The 20,741-nt window shown below is 46.0% G+C and overlaps 6 protein-coding genes across 7 annotated transcripts; 4 read left to right on the plus strand and 2 right to left on the minus strand.

The window, feature by feature from the left end:
* The first annotated feature begins 985 nt into the window (after window positions 1–985).
* LOC117841712 (peroxidase 64) lies at window positions 986–2,633 on the plus strand. The gene is made up of 2 exons (XM_034722191.2): window positions 986–1,603; window positions 1,701–2,633. Exons 1-2 carry the CDS (start codon window positions 1,385–1,387, stop codon window positions 2,463–2,465), a joined length of 984 nt encoding a protein of 327 aa, XP_034578082.1. The 5' UTR covers window positions 986–1,384; the 3' UTR covers window positions 2,466–2,633.
* Window positions 2,634–2,999: 366 nt separating this feature from the next.
* Window positions 3,000–5,599, plus strand: LOC117841714 (rac-like GTP-binding protein 5). Its single transcript, XM_034722193.2, has 7 exons — window positions 3,000–3,436; window positions 3,865–3,952; window positions 4,040–4,149; window positions 4,263–4,326; window positions 4,905–4,969; window positions 5,053–5,118; window positions 5,216–5,599. Exons 1-7 carry the CDS (start codon window positions 3,338–3,340, stop codon window positions 5,315–5,317), a joined length of 594 nt encoding a protein of 197 aa, XP_034578084.1. The 5' UTR covers window positions 3,000–3,337; the 3' UTR covers window positions 5,318–5,599.
* Window positions 5,542–6,663, minus strand: LOC117841713 (uncharacterized). The gene is made up of 2 exons (XM_034722192.2): window positions 6,477–6,663; window positions 5,542–6,384 (listed from the first exon to the last, which is right to left on the minus strand). The coding sequence occupies exons 1-2, from the start codon at window positions 6,553–6,555 to the stop codon at window positions 5,747–5,749; spliced, it is 717 nt and encodes a 238-aa protein (XP_034578083.1). The 5' UTR covers window positions 6,556–6,663; the 3' UTR covers window positions 5,542–5,746.
* A 318-nt stretch (window positions 6,664–6,981) lies between these two features.
* LOC117841711 (epimerase family protein SDR39U1 homolog, chloroplastic) lies at window positions 6,982–9,929 on the plus strand. Of its 2 annotated transcripts, none has more exons than XM_034722188.2 (12): window positions 6,982–7,185; window positions 7,299–7,371; window positions 7,482–7,541; window positions 7,621–7,739; window positions 7,810–7,854; window positions 7,955–8,036; window positions 8,182–8,243; window positions 8,406–8,511; window positions 8,632–8,692; window positions 8,862–8,932; window positions 9,447–9,586; window positions 9,697–9,929. In XM_034722188.2, the coding sequence occupies exons 1-12, from the start codon at window positions 7,045–7,047 to the stop codon at window positions 9,802–9,804; spliced, it is 1,068 nt and encodes a 355-aa protein (XP_034578079.1). In that variant the 5' UTR covers window positions 6,982–7,044; the 3' UTR covers window positions 9,805–9,929. The 2 variants fall into 2 exon arrangements, with proteins under 2 accessions (XP_034578079.1, XP_034578080.1); XM_034722189.2 differs by having other exon boundaries at window positions 6,982–7,182.
* A 150-nt stretch (window positions 9,930–10,079) lies between these two features.
* On the plus strand, window positions 10,080–11,155 carry LOC117841715 (uncharacterized). The gene has a single exon (XM_034722194.2). The coding sequence runs from the start codon at window positions 10,475–10,477 to the stop codon at window positions 10,838–10,840; it is 366 nt and encodes a 121-aa protein (XP_034578085.1). The 5' UTR covers window positions 10,080–10,474; the 3' UTR covers window positions 10,841–11,155.
* A 783-nt stretch (window positions 11,156–11,938) lies between these two features.
* LOC117841709 (translation initiation factor IF-2, chloroplastic) lies at window positions 11,939–18,538 on the minus strand. The gene is made up of 13 exons (XM_034722186.2): window positions 18,384–18,538; window positions 16,254–17,711; window positions 16,139–16,171; window positions 15,627–15,740; window positions 15,376–15,525; window positions 15,188–15,286; window positions 15,030–15,092; window positions 14,794–14,949; window positions 14,597–14,662; window positions 13,766–14,002; window positions 13,406–13,681; window positions 12,876–13,064; window positions 11,939–12,527 (listed from the first exon to the last, which is right to left on the minus strand). Exons 2-13 carry the CDS (start codon window positions 17,634–17,636, stop codon window positions 12,366–12,368), a joined length of 2,928 nt encoding a protein of 975 aa, XP_034578077.1. The 5' UTR covers window positions 17,637–17,711; window positions 18,384–18,538; the 3' UTR covers window positions 11,939–12,365.
* Between the last annotated feature and the right edge of the window lie 2,203 nt (window positions 18,539–20,741).

Consider the following 20,741-nt stretch of genomic DNA (forward strand, 5'->3'; position numbering starts at 1 on the left):
GACACTAGTCTCCCAATCAGATAAGACTATTCCCGACTGCAAGATCAATTAGGTGCCTCCGACCTCTGATTCAAGTGGTGTCCTAGGCAGGACGCCGTCTTCGAGGACGGAGGGCTAGCTATCACATAGGCCCCCTCAATATGGACCATCCCTCCCTTCACACGGGATGGAACTTGACCTTGTTGAGTCGGCCTGTTTTTTTTTTTATAAAAGAGTTGGTCTGTTTGAGCGACCCGACGGACCACCCATGTTCGGATAGGTATCTTTTAACATGGGCGATGTTTTCTTTGGGCCGAGTTTCTATACCCTGTGGTGCAGGGACTTGATAGTAAGATTTTCAACTGTAGACTACAAAACCAAACATTCAAGAGCATCCAACTATTTAAACGGGATAAGTTGGGTCCTTTTCGTGGTTCCAATTTCTAAAGTTACATTTTTTCATTTTCTAAAAAAATTAAACTCCAATTTAATCTAAAAGATATAACTAATTTATTTTAAATTAGGAAAATATGAAACATGTACCTAAAAATGTAACCTCAATGTTGGTTTCCAATTTGGATTATATTTCTTTTTTGTCCTAGTGTTTTACTAATTAGTTCTGGCCACGTCTGTTGTTTATTTAAATTGTCATTTTACACTATACTTTACGCCCATCATATGTTGATTGCATGATATTTAAACCACCTCCGTAATTGGAACTTACAAGTTATAACCTAATTGTGCAATCAACATAAAGTAAAATGCTAGGCATTCAATGCGTAAGTTGGATCTATATGTGGTGGAACATGACATTTGTGAGGCTGGTGATGTATTCCCCATGTTCTGTGAATCCTCTTGGTGGATCTATGTGGTGGAACAAGGGAATGAGGAAACACCCTTGGGATTCAGAGGCGTGTCATGTGTGTAGAGAGGACCGTGCACGCATATCCATCTGGCGGATCAGACATGACACGCGATGCATCGCTATCGTGGGCTGCATAACGCCAGGTTGCGGCAGGCGGGGCTTCGGCGGCAAGCGTATGGTTTCTTTCATCCATTCTTTCTTTCTTTCCGTGCAGAGGGCCCGGGTGGGTATACTGTAATCCCCAATGTACTTGCATTTCAACTACCACATGCACATGCATCCATGCATCTCTGATCCATCTCTAGCTGGGTGCGCATGCCACGCCCACGCATGCATATGCAGTCTGCAGGCTGAGCATTGTTTGTATTCTTCCTTCTCGGGAGTGATGGCGACATCGGTAATGTTTGCAAGCAGCAGCTAGTGGTAGTGGATCGATCCATCGAGCTGGCCTGCCATCCACGTAGCAGGAAGCTTTTGCATTTGCACGCCACTACTGCTAGCAGCTAGTAGCTTCATTCTTCGCTTCCGCGCCGGCCGGCGATGGCAATGGCATCTCCTACTACTACAGTCATATTAATGGCCGTCGCGGCGGCGGCGGCGCTGCTGGGCGGCGCCGAGGCGCTGAGCCTGGACCTGTACGACGAGACGTGCCCGGAGGCGGAGGCGGCGGTGACGGCGGCCGTGCGGCAGGCCATGGCCAAGGACCGCACCGTCGCGGCGGGGCTCCTGCGGATGCATTTCCACGACTGCTTCGTCAGGGTGGGTAGATAGGAATCTCTCTCTGTATTTCTTCTTCTTCTTCTTGTAGACGAAAAGGCTAAGCACTGACCACTGATGCATATGGCGGCCGGCATAGGGGTGCGACGCGTCCGTTCTCCTCGACTCCACGGCCAACGTCACGGCCGAGAAGGACGGCCCGCCCAACGCCTCTCTCCACGCCTTCTATGTCATCGACAACGCCAAGGCCGCCGTGGAGGCCCTCTGCCCCGGCGTCGTCTCCTGCGCCGACATCCTAGCGCTCGCCGCCAGAGACGCCGTCGCCTTGTCCGGTGGGCCGTCCTGGGTGGTTCCCGTCGGCCGCCGGGACGGCCGTGTCTCCCTGGCCAGCGAGACGTCGTCGGCGCTGCCGGGGCCCAGGGCCAGCTTCGACCAGCTCAAGCAGGCCTTCCACGCCCGGGGCCTCTCCACCAAGGACCTCGTCGTGCTGTCGGGCGGCCACACGCTGGGCTTCGCGCACTGCTCCTCCTTCCAGGACCGCATCCGCAGCCCCAACGGCGGCGGCGGCGCTGACCCTGCCCTCAGCCCCTCCTTCGCCGCCTCCCTCCGCCGCGCCTGCCCCGCCAACAACACCGCCCGCGCCGCCGGCTCCGGCCTCGACGCCACCGAGGCCGCCTTCGACAACACCTACTACCGGATGCTGCAGACCGGGCGGGGCCTGCTGGGCTCCGACGACGCCCTGCTCACGCACCCCAAGACCAGGGCCTTCGTCGCGCTCTACGCCGCGTCGCAGGAGGCCTTCTTCAGGGCCTTCGCCAAGTCCATGCTGCGGATGGGAGGACTCAACGGAGGGGACGAGGTGCGAGCAAACTGCAGGCGCGTCAACCACCACCTCTCCAACTAGTAGAGTAGTTGCTGATGTTGCTGTTGTAGAGACACAGAGCTACCTCAGCTCCCCTCTTCTTCTATGAGCTGGGCCGGATTTTTGAAGAGATGGGATAGGGCCAAGCCTCAATCACTTTAATTCTACTCCCTTAAGGCAGTTTCAATTTCAGTTTTAATTTCACTTTAATTCTACTCCCTTAGAACTGCTATGTCAATTTTTAATGAAATGAAACTATACGAGAAAAAAGGGTTAATAAACCCACGAGCAAACATTAGACCATAACTTATGCTCTAGAAAACCGCTAGAGAAACATTGTATATCATCAACTCATCTTAACAGTTGCTCGTACCATCATCTAATCGTTTGAAAGATCGTGTCAAGTCATAAAACGGTTTTTAAGCACAAACCTACCCACATGCCAACTTCCAAACCAACCCACGTGCCATCTTCCTTCACCTACGCCCGGGCCTTGCCTGGGCTGGGCTTGGGCTTCCCTCCCTCGACACTCGAGAGGTCCTCAGCGTCATCGCCATCACCACCAGTCCCCCCACCTCACACCCCCACGGCCCCCACCTCACCCAGCAACAGCAACAGCAAGAGAGGGAGGCTCAGAGAGAGAGAGAGAGAGGAAGAGGAGAGGAGCGAGAGACTCGGCTCCGGGTGGGTCGGGAGTCAGCCGGTCTGGAGAGGAGACTGTGATCGATCACAGGAAAGGAGAGGAGAGCAAGCTCTTCGCCCCATCCATCTCTCTCAAGAGTCAGGAGTCAGGACCGGCCGTCCGGCCTGCCTCCGTCCGCACCCAGAGGATACGTGTGGCCCTGAGGCCTCCTCTCTCTGGGACAAGAAGCAAGGAGGAGGAGGAGAAGAGCAGATCTACATCTGCTCCAGCGATGAGCGCGTCTCGGTTCATCAAGTGCGTCACCGTGGGGGACGGCGCCGTCGGCAAGACCTGCATGCTCATCTCCTACACCTCCAACACTTTCCCCACCGTGAGTTGAGTTTTTCCTTCTTCTTTTCATTTCGCGCCTTTCTTCCTTCCTTCCTTCCTCCTCGCTCTGGCTATCTGGCCTATGTGGAAGGAAGGATGGATGGATCGGTTCCCCCCTCCTCACTCAGGTTCAGGTAGGCAGGGGAGGGGGACATTGATTCCTACCTAATAAATAATAATCATCTGGATGATCTTTTAGGAGGGGAAACGAGAAAGGAATTCTACCATACCCATAGCTTAGCTGATTTTCCTACTCTATTTTGAGAGCCACATACACATAGCCAGGATAGGAGACGCCATCAGAGCCACCCACATACAATAGCTGACCATCGATTTTCCTGGCCAATATGTGGGTCTTGGCTCACTTTGAGTAGCCACAGCAATGTTACGCTGTTGCTTATGCCTACATGGGGCATCTCAATGTTGCAGGATTATGTTCCAACTGTGTTCGACAACTTCAGTGCCAACGTTGTGGTCGATGGGAGCACTGTCAACTTGGGTCTGTGGGATACGGCAGGTTAGCATCCTTCTTCACATCGGAGACTAGGCGCTTCTTTCTTCCTGCTCCAAAGTACTGCAACCAATACTCTTATGAATTTTACAGGACAGGAGGACTACAACAGACTGCGCCCGTTGAGCTACCGTGGTGCTGATGTTTTTCTGCTCGCCTTTTCTCTTATCAGCAAAGCAAGCTACGAGAATGTATCAAAGAAGGCAATAATCTTGCACTGCTCACTTACCTCGCCCCCTCATTTGATAGAATCCTATTCACTTTAGCTTCTCTACTTGCATTTCTTGCAATGACCTGTGCACGTCTCTTTTTCCAGTGGATTCCTGAATTAAGGCACTATGCTCCTGGCGTGCCCATAATTCTTGTCGGGACCAAGCTTGGTATGCTCTCACCTCATAATTGCATTACCAAGATTTTCTGAATCACACGTGTTAAATCTCGTGCTGCACAAGGAATTTTGGTTCACCGAACTTGCTTATGATTTAAGCAATCTCAAATCACGGTCCTTTTGTTATTGTAAATTCATGCCAAGCAATTTGATGCCAGCCAACCCTCCACCTCTCTCACCCTCCCCTCTTAAGGAAACCAAAGGGTAACCTTAAAAAGAATACACCCAAAATGATGTTATAAAATCATCTTTTAAAGATAAAAATGTATACTGCCATGTAAGTGGAAATATACGTGATCAGTGACATAGTAGAAGCTATACGAACTTGGCAATGATGCCAATCTTGGCAGTCATGTGATCCAATCAAATACACCAAGCAATTACCTACTAATGTTAAACCAGTTTTTGCTCCAGTAATACACATGGCACAACTAAACCTTTAGGGAACATGTTAAACTCTTATGTTTTTTTTTTACCTTTTGGCTGTTTATTATGCTACTACAGGTTCTTTGTTTATTAGATATAAGTTGAATAGTTGATGTTGCTTAACCATTCAGTTATTGGTAATAGATCTGCGGGATGATAAGCAGTTTTTTGCTGATCACCCTGGTGCTGTTCCGATTTCCACGGCCCAGGTATGCTAAGACATGCACAGGTGGTATCACTTTGGCAGCATAATGGCGTCAATGTTTGAACATTGTTTCACTGATCCATGCAGGGTGAAGAGCTGAGGAAGCTAATTGGAGCGGCTGCCTACATCGAATGCAGTTCAAAAACCCAACAAGTAGTGCAATTGTTTTTGTTTCCCTGCACAAGATGCATCATTAATTGAGCTCAGTTGCTGTGCATGATCACTGACTGCTGCTGCCTTGCACCTCCAGAACATCAAAGCAGTGTTTGACGCGGCCATTAAGGTGGTTCTCCAGCCTCCAAAGCAAAAGAGGAGGAGGAAGAAGGCGCAGAAAGGATGCACCATTTTGTAACTAAACGGTAGATCGTCTTTTGCAGTCTCTGGCTGGGGTGCTGCATAGGATGAGCATCATCACCTCTATGTGTTGTATGGACACGAAACAAAAGAACACTTTTATCGGTGAGTTTGCAATATACTACGTAGCAGGTTGCTGAAACTAGTCGACTCTGTGCTCTGTGGTGCAGTAGCTGTAGATGGATGGTGTGACTGAAGAATGTAGCTGTGTGTGCTGTCGTGTTTGCTTTGAATTGGAGTTGAACTCATTACTCATGGAATGGAACTGTATTGGCATGCATTTTCAGTTTGTTTATTTACCTACTCATTGTCCAAGTCAAGGATTTGTTTTTGCATCAGCCATTCTGCACTGTCTACTTGTCTAGGAATACATGCTCCATTCCTTTCCATTCCATTCCTCCTAGGACTCTTGGGACTTGGGAGTGAATCAGGAGAGGAGGAGGATGGGGAGGAAATGGAAGAGGAATAGGAGTAGGAGGGCGCCGGCGCCGGCGCCAGGCGCGGCGGCGTTGCAGGTGGTGGTGTCCGGAGCGCTGAAGCAGCCGTGGGTCTGGTGGATGCCCTTGCCGCCGGCGTCGAGCAGGAAGGTGGAGTTGGCGCTGCCGCTGCTGAAGAGGAGGCACCAGAAGAAGGGCCCGTCCCGGCCGTGGCGGTCCAAGGCGGCGCCCACCTGGGAGTGCTCCTTTCCCAGCATCATCTGGCTCTGGGTGCTGCCATTGCCATTGGCCATGGCCGAGGCCACCATCACGTCCTCCCGGTGGTTGCAGCAGCCGACGAGGCGGCCGGAGATGATGTCCACCGTGGGGAGCTCGACGCCGCAGTTGGTGGCGTACACCTCCGTGATGTGGGCCTCCGGGGGCTGGCACGCCACCGTGTGGTCGCTGCTACAGGCGGCGGCGGCCATGGCCATGCACTCGGAGATGTACTGCAGCGCCATGCAGCCCAGGCCGGCGCTGTTCCGCAGCAACGGCAGCTTGCTCGCCGCCCTCCTGCCGTTGACCAGCGCCACGAGCTCGTTGGCCGGGTTCCCTGCCGGAGCAGCAGCCGCCGGGTTGGTTGGATTCCCTGCCGGAGCAGCAGCCGCCGGGTTGGTTGGATCTCTCTCAAATCCACCACCAATGCAATGCAATGCGACCAAATACAATGTACTCACTCACCATCACCATGGATCTTTGCCGCCCCCAGCAGCAGCAGCAGCAGCAGCATCCAGATGACGACGACGCAGTGCTTGGACATCCTGCTTCCAAAATCGCCAAGCAGAGCACGGGAGGGAGGAGGGGAAAGCTGAAGTTCCTTGTGGTGGACCGATTCGATGTGGCCCTCCCTTCCTCTCCTCAGTAATAATGATTGAGAAATGGCAGTTGGTTGTTTGGTGTTCAAATCAAATGCGCCATAAAGTAAAAGTGAACGTACTAAGTTTTTTTAAAAAAAGTGAACGTACTCGGTTCGGTAGAATGGATTTTTAATAAATTTTCTTTTGTTTTACCCTTTTCAAGTAAATCATTTTAAACTTTTGTTTCAAAAGATATACTACTAGCAACGGATATACGGGCAATGAATGCATCTGGTGGGCTCTTGGAATTGTTGGGCTAGCTGCAAAATTGATTACAGGCTCAGCCCAGCCCATCACCTCCCTCCCTTATCCTCCTCCTCCACCACCACCACCACCAGCCAAGCAAGCGGTATCTGCTGCTGCTGCTGCTGCTGCTGCCGCCGCCCGCTGCCATGGGTTTCCCCACCCCCTTCCTCAAGCTGAAGCCCAAGCCTCCGATCGGAGGATGTTCGCGGCCGAGGCCGAGCTCCACGGCGGCCGCTAAGCGTAGGCTCACGCGCCTGCGCTGCGCCCTCAACTCTGACAATAATGTGGTTCAGTTACTTGCTTGCTCTAGATGATGATCGATTGATTCATCTCTCTGCCTAGAACTAACTACTCCGAAGAGACTTCCGCTCATCCTGCAGATCCATGCTTTTTGTTTCAGCCTCCCATGACCGTTTCCATCACCGGAGCCACAGGTTTCATTGGGCGCAGATTGGTTCAGAAGCTTCTATCGGGTCTGCTCCGATCCCTAGCTGTATCTGTATATATACACATGGACTAGCAGCCATCATCTTTGATCACATTGCATCTGCTGCATACATACGCACCTGACCTGACCATGCAGATGATCACAAGGTTTGCGTCTTAACAAGGTCTGCCACCAAGGCTAAATCAGTCTTTCCTGGTAAGCTCCAACGTATGTATATTCTACTAATGTATAAGCAAAGTGGCATCACAGATGCTGCATATCCATTCCGTTGCAGCTTCCACGTACCCCGGAGTCACAATAGCCGATCAAGGAGACTGGGAGGCATGCGTCAGAGGCTCCTCTGCTGTTGTCAACTTGGCTGGCATGCCCATAAGCACAAGATGGTCACCGGAGGTATACGCCGCCTTGCTTTGCTTTGTCTCTTCCATCCACACTAGATAATATAGCACCTTCTCTTTTGCAGATTAAACAGGAAATTAAACGGAGCCGGGTCAATGTTACATCAAAGGTACGTGCCTGTTTCCTCTGGTCTGGATTATCGGCTCCTCTAGCTATTCGATTAGTATAATAATTCAACTAGTAGGTTCCTAACTTGATTATTGCTCAAGGTGGTGAAATACATAAACCATGCTGGAAATGCTGACGCTCAACCCTCAGTGTTTGTGAGTGCGACAGCCATTGGATACTACGGTACACATATAATCCATGAACTAGCCATCTGATCTTGCCGATGCCAATGAGCTAGCATCCATCGGTTTAATCTGTAGTTGAAAGAGAAACAGTCACTACTCGAGCAATCCATCTGTCCAATCAATGTCATGCATTTATGCTGCAGGTACAAGCGAAATCCATAGCTTCGATGAATCAAGTCCATCGGGCAATGACTACCTAGCAGAGGTTAGATTCATTGCCTGCTCTGCTTTTGTCACTACTCAAGCGCCTTCATGTTTCCAAGAAAGATCATTGCTCATTATCATGCATGATGCATCGGTCAATTTCCATCTCCATGCATCTTACAACAATCTGGGCCGTGCCCTACAACATGGGTAAAAAACCCAGGTGTGCAGAGAATGGGAGGCCACAGCACGTCAAGTAAACCAGGAGAATGTTAGGCTTGTGCTTCTCCGGATTGGGGTTGTTCTTGGCAAGGATGGCGGCGCTCTAGGTCGGTGGGTTTTATTTCATTCCATTTGCCTTTTCTCTTTTCATTTTCCCTTTTCCCTTTGTTCAAGGATTATTTCAATTTGCACTGCATTATTCACCTAATTTATCCGTCCATCTGCAGCAAAGATGATCCCCCTTTTCATGATGTTTGCCGGTGGTCCTCTTGGGACAGGACGTCAATGGTTATTTCTCTTTCTTCTGTTATATGCGCTGGGATCCTAGTTAATGCCATTTCCAGACAGATGGATTTGATTAGTGCATTCAACTTTGGGACAATACCTGTGTGCGTGTTGTACTCCCTACTACATTTACTGACTTAGTGCCATATATCTACAATGAATTGATTGCTAGGTTCTCTTGGATTCATCTGGACGACCTGGTGAACCTCATCTACGAATCTTTAACTAACCCTGCGTACAAAGGTGATCTCACTTCCACCACCGCACATTCTTCGACCCTCCTTTTTCTTTTACATGAATTGCACGTTCAATCAACTCCAATAGTATATTGGTGATATGATTTGCATTCTTGCTAGAAGCCATGCGAGCACCCTATTTCACAAGCAAACAGCTTTATTTATTGGATGACTTGCTATTTTCATTTAGACTACTATGAGCGTTTTGTATCGTGCACATTTATTACATGGGACGGATGGCGATTTGTTTAATCGGTAACAAATTAAAGATGAGAGTCAAGAAAGCCGAGTCACATACAAGATACTGCTTGGGCGGTATATCCAGTAGTACAAATTAAACCACGAGCCTTGCATTGCAATTGCTTTGTGTTAAGTGACTTTGAATACATAGGAAACGAAAATAATACTTGATTGTAGGAGTTTTATCAGCACATCAATGGAATTAATGCTCTCTGTGTATCTTGCATTTTATGTTACTATATATACATATATTGAGAGTAGCCTTAGTTTGTGTTTGTTAGGTATAATCAACGGAACCGCACCCAATCCTGTGCGCTTGTCGGAGCTGTGCGAACGGCTGGGGCGAATCGTCGGGCGGCCCTCCTGGTTGCCTGTGCCGGAATTCGCGCTCAAAGCGGTGCTTGGGGAAGGTGCTTCTGTGGTAATAATACATACTCACCGTCATGCATCAGAATAACTTATTACTCTTATGCATGCTGCTACATAGATACATAACTAACGCAGTGTAAATTCTGATGGATCGATGCACAGGTGTTGGAAGGACAAAAGGTTGTTCCTGTGAAGGCCAAGGATCTGGGCTTCTCCTACAGGTACCCCTATGTTGAAGACGCGCTCAAGGCCATTGCGCAAGACTTGTAGATTGCCAATGACCAACAACTCTTCTCACTACACGAAATTAAAGTAGGACCTTTGTCACCACATGCGTGCATATACTGTGCAGATATACCTCATCAATTCGAGAATGGACATATCAATTCTAGTAAGTCGACTACATTGTTGTTTTATCAATTCCAGTAAGTCGACTGCATTGTTGTTGGAAACCATTCAGGCTACTGTAACCATTCTAGCGTGTTGGATGGGCTGGTCACAGAATAAGCTATTCTACGGCCGACCATAGAGTATACTCTCCCTGTACATGGCGTGGTCGGTGGTAAAAGGGGCCAATGTTGAAAAAGCTAAATATTGCTCGGGTGTTTTGACGCTGCTTTGGCACTTGATTTTTTTGACTGCCTGATCTGCAAACAACAACGTTGAAACCGAGCAGTTGAGCAGAAACAAGGCTGCTGTAATTTTTCCTCCATTAAAAAAAAAATAGGCACTAGCTATTTTTGTCATCGCCGGAATTAAAAATAGGCAAAGGCTGGCGCGCAGGAGGCGCCCCACCATGCATGCGGTCGACCGTGGCCATCGATCGATATTATATAATAATTATATGATAATGATCCATCGACCATTAATTGCTTAGAAAGCAGGTTATAATTATATTAAGAAGAAGAGAACTAGAGAAGAAAGGAAGACGACGACGACGATGCCGACATCAGCGACGCCGGCGGTGTGCCTGGTGGTGGTGGTGGTGGCGGCGGCGGCGGCGTCGACGGCGACGGCGCATTTCACGGTCGGCGACGTGGACGAGTACTTGTCGAAGCGCACGCAGGAGGCCCGCCACAGGAACCGCGCCGGCGCGGCGGCGCTCAACGACCTCATCGCCGGCGCCACGCGCTTCCACGCCAACGTCGACGCGCGCGTGTACGGCGGCCGGCGCTCCAACCTGCAGGAGGAGGATGCCGAGGAGGCACCAGCAGCTGCAGCTTCTTCCAACAAGAAGCAGCCGGCGGCAGAAGAACAACCACAGGCCGCAGCAACAACTAAGATGCATGGTTTTGGTGGCCATTAACGTAACCACCAAGATCATGCATCTTAATTTCATTTCGTTTCATTATCAACGACATCCTTGTTCGGTTAAGTATATCCATTTAATTTACTACCATCTGTAAGCATGCATGCACGTCATCCGGATATTTCCTTTTTTTAATATATAGTATAAATGTTCCAAGGATGTAACAATACCATGTGTATAATTTTTAGATCTAGCAACTAGGTATCTATTGGCATGTATTACTACAAATATATATGTATACTAATTAAGTCGTCTATGTTTGTATTTATTTGTATACACGGTAAAATCAATGAGATTGGAGTTATACTTTTACTGTTGATACTAGGATCGTGCCCGTGCGTTGCTACGGGCAACAAATGTATTAACACTATTTGCATGGGATTATTTATGTTCTCAAGACTTTGGGCAAAATACAATTCAAGCGATACAAAACATTAGCCACTATTATTTTCTCACTCCCATAAAAATATATTTTTGTTTCTTTCCTCGAAAATCCATGTTATGTATCGTAAACAATATATTTTAGATTTACATTTAAGCGTTATAAGCCAGTTGGAAGAGAGCACCGTACAAGTTCAATCCATCACTAATTGCAAACTTTCATGTTCTATTTAAAAAATCAGCTGATCTTTCTTGATAAGGACTCATACAATTCCAAAAGACGGCAAACATGAATCACAGGAAGACAAACACAATTGAGACCGACCTTCAAGTAAAGCATCTGGATTAAAATTGTGTGCTGGACTTAAGGATGACCAGCAGAAGCCATTATAGATGCGTCTCTGTGTTACCATTCGAGTTCTTGATCTTACGATCTCCCTCGCCTACAAATCTACCACCTGGATAACCCCTGCTGGACTGTCGGTCACCAAATCTGACACTTCCAAACTTCTTAGTCAGTCAGTTTTGTATCTTTTACAATTCTTATACCATGTGGCCAAAACTAAAACTATGTAACTTCACATGATCCATAAAACCACAAATAAGCTAAGTGGGAGAGATCAGACAACAGGGCCCCATAAGATCTAGAACATGAACTGAATCTTTTGTAATAGATTCAAGACAGATTTGTAACACATTAGGAGAGCAGACTCCTTTCCCACTCCTTTTAATTCTTTATTGATATGTTCTCCACAGAATACATCTTTTACCAATTATGAAGTGTATGGATGATGATTGAACAATGATGGCATCACCGTTGCAGGTTACATCTCGTGTCAAAAATCAATAGTCGCAAAATTAGACACATCCATTATCTACTTGTTAGAGGCAAAGCTAAAAAGGGTAGAACAGCTAATCCCATCTTTTCTATGTACACCAATTTTCAGCAGGCAGCTCTCTGGAGGCGCGACATGGAGTTCAGACACCATGAATTGGCCTGCATAACATTGCTTCTGTACAAGTACATGCTTATGATTCTTTAGCAGCTCGACCAATGCGCTCCAGCTTCGTCGCCAAAAAATTGTTGGCCACAGGCTGCTATAGCTGTTAAACCGCTCAGTGCATATGATCATCGCCAATTCTACAGCTGGACGCCTGCATCCTTAAGAGCAGCAGTCACGGTTGCAGAGGCTTCCTCAAGGGTTCTTGCCTTTTTTACAGTGTTGAATGCTTCTACAACATCGCCTTCCTCCCATTCATCAAAGTCATCTACCCCAATACCACACTCTAGCCCTGCACCAACCTAGTGGAAAGGAAAAATCCAGTTCACAGCATGAGCATTTTTTTTGTTCACATGTAAAAACACATCATGCATGTGAGCAAAACAAAGTAACGCTGAGAAAAAAAAACAGTTCAGACATGAAAAAAAATTAGATCAACCAAGGAGGAGCTAGGTGATTTTTCATTAAGAAGAAATATGCACCCAAATTCAAGCCAGAGGGGACTTGAACCTAGGTGGTTAGAGTGCACAATCACACCTCCCACCCTAACCAGTTGAGCAAGACATGAAAATAAAGGGTGAAATTTGTTTCTTCAATTAATATTTTAGCCAAGAAGTGAACTGAGTAGGAATTTTGATGATTTTGAGTACCTCCTTAACAGTTTCTTTCACCCTTCTCAAGGAATCAAGTGAGCCCACATATACTTCTTTCCCTTTACGAAGGACCCGGACATTGCAATCTTGAACAACTTTTCCTGTAGTAATCATGCAACCTGCTACCTTGCCACTCCCACTACTGAAAACAGCTCGAACCTTCGCAGTACCAATTGGTACTTCCTCCTGGAGAAGAAATATGTATTGAGGATGAGTATACAAGTAGTTCAGTAACATAACTTGTCTTTACAAAAAACAGGAAAGCTCCCAGCTAGCATCCTAATCGACAAAGTAAAGAATATTACTATCAAATAAAATTTTGAGGTCTAGATTGGCCAATTTGATAGTCGAGTAACAAATTTGAACCTGAGATGAAAGTTGAAGGATCAAATCAATTGTTCTGCCTAAAGCAAAGGATATACCTATACTTTGAAAACATGTTGACCTCAATTTGTTACACAGCCCATTGACTTTTTAGACTTCATCAAATCAACTGGTTTAAAAGTTATAAAAAAGTGTCTGTTTACCTCAGCAGGTTCAAGAAGACCTTCCATGGCATTCCGCAAATCATCAATCAAATCATAGATCACCTTGTACAACCGAATTTCAACACTTTTCTTCTTAGCATAGTTTTTAACTGATCCTGGAGCTCTGACATTAAAGCCAAATATAATTCCTTCCGAAGCAACAGCCAGATCAACATCGCTAACACTCACATCACCAGGAGCTTGAAGTAGGAACCTCAGAGAGACATTTTCTTGTGGTAGCACCTGGATAGCTTGCCTAATGGCCTCAATCGTACCCTGTTGATCAATTGTTACTTTGTTTAAAAAGAAAGGACAAGATATTAAATAAAGGTCCACATCGCTCGCAAGTGTTGCCACTACCTGAAAATCAACTTTTAGGATGACATTTAGCCCATGTGTATCAATTCCAGCTTGCTTTGCAGATGAAACTGATGCTGCAATTGATGAGAGTGTGACTTTCCCTTCACCAGCTTTTGCAGATATCCTTTCTATGCGCAGTGTTCCAGCACGCTCATTCGCCCTTTCACGTGCAACATCAAGGTTGTCAACAACCTCAAATTCATCACCAGCAAGGGGAACATTATTCAGGCCAATAACCTGCCAACATTTTATGAGAAAAGTTCAGGATGCTTAACACCGCCGTTCCAAGACTGCTCAGTCATTGGTTATAATGCATGTTTGGAACACAGCTATTTTCACTGTCAAACTGCTTAGGAGAATCTATGACCAGCACAAAGCGACTTACTAAAGTTCAGTCACAACTGCTTGAAAACTGTGTAATTTGTCACTAATCTGCATCTAGCCTTTCTCAAATAATTAATCAATTAATGCAGCAAAAATAAAGTGGAATTAGCATGGTGATCTATGTGACTTATCAAGATCCAGCTTTATTGTTCTAATATTTTATTTCAATAAAGGGGAGGGTCTTGATGCATTCTCATAATACAACGTTACGGACACTCGTCACAATAATCGGGGCACAACACTAAAAAATCTGAATCAAAAGCTAATGCTTTAATTTTTTTCTGCTAGTAAATAAACAAAATTTCTGATTTCACAATAGCTGACGTATATTTTGCCGCAAAGCAATAAAAAGGCAATTCCAGTACAAATCCTTAGGTCAAATATGTTATAATTAGGAAGTAGGAAGGAATCACAGGAGAGAAAATTGAAGAAAATAGGGAAAAAAACCTGCACAGCGTTCGATGGTCCTGCTTTGTCAACAAGCTTACCACGGTCATCATACATCGCGCGGATCTGTCACAATATTAGTGTGATATCAGATACCAAATAATCCACAATATATGCCCTATAGTATGCTTTTCTAAAGCTACCTTATATTTCCAACATAGTATCATATGCGATAAATAGAAAATCAGGAAACCAACCTTTCCAAAAGCTTCACCACACACAATAATATCAGCCTTGTTTAACGTTCCATTCTGAACAACTAAGGTGGCAAGAGGCCCTTTGGCCTTGTCAAGACATGCTTCAATAACAGTGCCCTTTGCATTTCTATGGGGATTGGCCTTTAATTCTTGCAACTTCAAAATTGCACACAAAAGTTTAAATAAAAAAGAAGCTGAATAGATTACTTAAAAACATTGTGCAAACAGAAATATACCTCAGCAACAAGCATGACAGTCTCCAAAAGTTCATCAACATTGTCTCCAGTAAGAGCACTTATCTGGAGGATATCAATTAAAAGTTTAAAATGGCTCAAATAGGTAATAAGATGATATACTGTTGAACTTCTGTTTTAAAATTGTGACAATCAGAAACCTGAATCATTGGGGTATCACCACCCCACATCTCCGGCATAAGTCCAATTTGGGAAAGCTCTTGCATGACTCGTTCTGGATTAGCTCCCTCCTTGTCTATCTACTTCGATGAATTGACTAAATTATAAAAAGAGTGGGCGTAACAATTTCTACTAATAGAATACATAAAAAGAAAAGATTTGAAAATACCTTGTTTATTGCTATTATAATAGGTACTCCGGCTGCCCTTGCATGCGCAATAGCCTCACTTGTTTGTGGCTGAACGCCATCATCCCCAGCCACAACAATGATACAAATATCAGTTACTCTAGCTCCTCGAGCTCTCATTGCACCAAAAGCCTGTCATATCAAAGAATTAGGAAAGGTAATGTCATACCTTATACACATCGGTGTACTTGCAACAGAAGGACATAAATGTGAACTACCCAAAAAAAATATACCTCATGGCCTGGAGTATCCAGAAAAATACAGGCTTGAGGGTTTCCATCAACTGGTACAAGAACTTGATATGCTCCAATCCCTTGTGTTATACCACCAGCTTCAGATGCCACCACCTGTAAGGAAACTTTGGTTGGATCAATAATTCATAGAAAATAGGAGTTTCTATCACTATGTCCAGAATAAATCAACAACTTCCATATATCACTGACAGAAGGAACATCCATCCTGAAATACAGGACATATTAGGAGGACGGGCAGAAGATGACAACATGCACCATGAGTTGAGAGTTGTGTTGCGTGGTTGTTTTAATGGCAGTTGTGGAAAAATAGAAGCCCACTTCAACCAATCCCTAATCAGCCAAACTAATCATGCCAAACTCCGAGGAGAATTGATTGAGCAATCAACCAAATGTATCTAGAATGCCTTATATTTGAGGATAAAATTTGAATGCTTGGATGCCTTATATTTGATGGCGGAGGGAGTATTAAAGAGAAGATACTGTGAGTTTACCTTGCTCTTGCGTATATAGTCCAACAAAGTTGTCTGCAAACAAAAAATGTAAGTGTTATACATCCAAAACTTTAGAAAATACGGGAGTTCCAAAATTTGGCATCAGACTTGGTACCTTCCCATGATCAACGTGCCCCATGATAGTCACAATGGGAGGTCTCGCTTCCAATTTATCTAAATCTTCCTCATCAAGGAACTCCTTTTTCTTTGCCATTTCCTCCACTTTCATGGGACCACTTTCTAGTACTTCAACATCATATTCCATGCAAACCATCTTAACCAAATCTTTATCCAGAGTCTGAACATTATCAAGCATAGCTCCTCTCACAGATAAGAAGCGCAAAATTTCTGATTCACTAACTGCCAATTCATATGCCAAGTCCTCTATCAGCATACCTTCTTCACCTACTTCAAGGATCTCAACTCTGACTGGCTCTTCGGCTTGCATAGCCTCAAGCCTTGCAGCCCGACGTTTGGCCTTGCTCCACCTTCTACCCTTGCGCACTGGAACACCAGAAATCGGCACATCAGCAGTATCCTCATCAACTAATCCATCATCGTTGGTCATACGTCGGCGGGAACCAGCTTGTGTTTCCGGTTTTTTGCGACGATCAACTCTGACTTTTGCTGACGGTCCTCGTACTGGCTTTAGTGGATCTAACAATTCCTCAGGAACAACTGGATCAATCGTTGCCCTCTTGGAAGCAAATTTATCTATCAGGATAGGTCCCTTTTTGTCCTTTGATGTATCAGACTTGACAGGCCGACGAGGTGGCGGTGCTACAGAAGGCTTTGATAGTAGCGGAGGCACTGGTTTGGATGGAGATGACACTGGAGGTTTAGCGGCAGGTACAGACTGATTCCTACTTTCTGTTCGTGGTTGCTCTCTAATCACCTTACGTACAGTCGGTACGGGGTTCCCCTTTCGCCATACACTCTTCAGTGTTTTTGTCTTCCTTGAATTTCCACCCTCCTCCACTGCTGTTGCCCCTGGACCATTGCCCATCGAAACATCATTCTGCTTGGACATGGCATTTCCACCATCTCCATTTCCAGAGCTCGAGACCTCAAGCTTTTCTGCCTTCTCCAATACAGCATCCAACGACTCCCTGACCTTCTCTCTGTCATCTAAAGTTGCTCCTGCTGGCTTCCGATCAGGCAGTGATGCCGTTTTCATGCCCTCTAGTGGCCCATTTGGACGGACTGGTTTCTGTGGCGGGACTGGCTTCTGCGGCGGCTTCAGAAGCAGATCATTGTCATCATCAGCTTTCACACTGACACTCCCTCTTGATGAGAACTGAACACCCTTCTCCTCAATCAGATTAGTAATGACCATGCACTTGCATAGCCTCCCAGGCTCGTAATGCCAGCGCCGAATGCCGTCAAACCCAGTGAAACTGATCCTTGTGACCAGGTGCGCCCTCCTTGCAACAGCCGCTGGAAGCACGCCAGGCCTCCCATTGCTTCCGAGGTTTGTGACGGAAGCAGGAGATGCCATGGCGATATACTCTTAGCAAGACTCCCTCGCACTCATTAAGCTTGAGAACACAAGGTGTTCCAGTAGCAGAGCCACCTGTTGGAGAATCAAATACAGAATCAAAATTTGGAACTAGAACCCAGCGAACACTCCCAAATAGAAGCCTTTGGTAAGAAATTTCAAAATTCTAAGACAGCACCGGAAAGGTCAAATATTGGAACAGTAACCAAATTCAGTGAAAAACCAAATAAAAATTTACACAAGCACTTTCAGATTTGATATAAGAATATCCACACATTTGAGAAAATGAATCGAATTTGCAACTCTACGACGCAGAAACTAAACCTCCGTACACAATTCCTTACGGAAAGGTTTGGATTTCAGTGTTCACATGCAGCAAAGAAAAGATTTTGGTTAGCAATACGAGCAATTCGTCCAGGTTCAATGAAACCGGACTGCCCCTGCCGCCGCCGGCCTCCGTCCGCCGGCAATGGCACCGCCGGCCGCGCCACCCACAAGGCGCTCGCCCCCGCCGTCGGCCCTTCCCGCCGGTTGTCGTCCGCCGCCCGGACGGCGACGTCCACGCGTCCTCTCCTCGCCACCCTCAATCTGCCACCGCTGCCGTGCCTATCACCGCCGCCAGACACTCCTCTAAGCCCGCCGGCCATGGAGAACCTCCCCCGACCACCACGAACCCGAAACCCAACCCAGCCACCACCATGCCTGAATCCGAGAGGAAGGAGGAGCAGCAGGAGGAGGAGGACCCACCCCGTCGCCGGCCGTCTACCACTACCCACCAGAGCTGGACGAGCACGAATCGGAGAGGAAGAGAGCGGCTGAGCTCGGACGGAGAAGAAGGCGCAGCTGTGGCTGTGGAGAGGAGTACGGTAGGGGATGAGATAAGGTTGGTTGGACGGTTGGATTTGCTTGTGTATTGGATTGAACGATTTTTTTTAAAATAATCTTTTTAAGACTAATATTTTATATTTCAAAAAGTCAGAAATTAATCCGATACAGGTGCTAAAATTTAGCGGATGTTCGGATGTTAATTAGAAAGACTAAATATGAGCTAATTATAAAACTAATTGCAGATTCCTGAGCTAATTCGCGAGATAAATCTATTAAGACTAATTAATCCATCATTAGTAAATGGTTACTGTAACACCACATTGTCAAATTATGGACTAATTAGGCTTAATAGATTCATCTTGTCAATTAGACTCCATCTATGTTTAATATTAGTATCCAATATCCAATATTCGATGTGACAGTAGCAGGGAGTCAAATAGGCGCAATTCAATTTTATCCTTCGTACTACGTGTTCGCGACATGTTGGCATGCATCCATAATTTTAAAATACCATTTCTATCGACTATATGCTTCGTTCAAGGTTTGTAAGACACCATTCTTCTCTTAGGGCCGGTTTGGCAATAAGGTGTTAAAGTTTAACACCCGTCACATCGGATGTTTGAATGCTAATTAGAAGTATTAAACATAGGCTAATTACAAAACTAATGGCGCAGATGGAGTCTAATTCGCGAGACGAATCTATTAAGCCTAATTAGTCCATGATTTGACAATGTGGTGCTACAATAACCATTTGCTAATGATGGATTAATTAGGTTTAATAGATTCGTCTCGCGAATTAGCACAGGGTTCTGCAATTAGTTTTATAATTAGCTCATGTTTAGTTCTCCTAATTAGCATCCGAACATTCGATGTGACACTGTTAAAGTTTAACACCTCGTATCCAAACACCCTCTTACTATTGAATTTGTAAAGAAGATTGGTTTGAATAGTCACTAAAGTTTATATTCTCTCCTAATTGAATTATTTGATACAATTTACTAACATGGAGATAGGTACACAGCTCACTTGTGGGAGGGAGAAATGGGGCTCTCGAGCCTAACCCACTTGGAACCAACTTACCCGGCACGCCAACGTGGCACGACACACTAACATGATGTTTAACTCGTATGAGCCAAACTTTAGTCCCTGTCATATCAGATGTTTGATACTAATTAAAGTATTAAAAAAACATAGTCTAATTACAAAACTAATTGCACAGATGGAGGCTAATTCACAAGATGGATCTATTAAACCTTATTAGTACAGGATTTGACAATGTGGTGCTACAGTAACCATTTGCTAATGATGGATTAATGATGCTTAATAGATTCGTCTCGTGAATTAGTCCAGGACTTCTACAATTAGTTTTATAATTAGCTCATGTTTAGTATTTCTAATTATCACTCATTTGTTTTTGAAAGCAATTATCACTCATTTTTAACCAAACTGTAGTTGCATCAACCGTTTATGTTGCACTTTTGCATTAAAGTCCCCGTCCTTTTCACGATTCTTGCCCGCCGTCCAAAAATGCGGTGCATCTGGACCGTTGCTTGGGCATCACCCCAGGGGCCGGGGTGCTCTTGCGCTCCCTTCGTCTTCATCCCCTTCCCTCCCGTCTGTCTGTTTTCGAATGTCTCCGGTCCGGTCGAAACCCTAGCTTGAAGGTGGAGGGAAGAAGATGGCGGCGGCGGCGGCGGAGGATGGGCGCACCAGCGACATACCGACGGTGGCGGCGGTCGGATCCACCGGCTGGAGGTGGAGAACTTCAAGTCGTACATGTTAGAATAGCAAATAGGTTCGGCTTATGTAAAACGTAATATGCATGGAGTGTATAACATGCATATGCGCCTGGGACTGGTATTCGTAGTCAGCTTGGACTCGGCATAGAGATAGAGATATATGTAATAGAGACCGAGTACCCTTGCTAATTACGATTGTAAACAACATGTACTCTTGAGGGGGATTGTCCCTATATAAACACGGAACCGATGGCGAGCCGGGTAAGGTAGCCACGTTTACCAATCTACTATAATTCTTTCATGGTAATCAGAGCTGTCTTCTTCCAATACATCTAATTGCTAGCCTCGATTATGGCGTCATCATCCAGCGCCCCCTCTGTTGCGCCCCTAGGGCCACAAGTTACCGAGAAGCTCACCCGGGACAACTATGTCCTTTGGAAGGCGCAAGTCCTTCCCCCCATTAGAGGCGCTCAGCTCATGGGGATCATTGATGGATCCTTCAAGTCGCCGTCAATGACCATAGAAGTTGTGAGGGACG

The sequence above is a fragment of the Setaria viridis genome, chromosome 1 (assembly GCF_005286985.2).
Source record: "Setaria viridis chromosome 1, Setaria_viridis_v4.0, whole genome shotgun sequence".
NCBI lineage: Eukaryota > Viridiplantae > Streptophyta > Magnoliopsida > Poales > Poaceae > Setaria > Setaria viridis.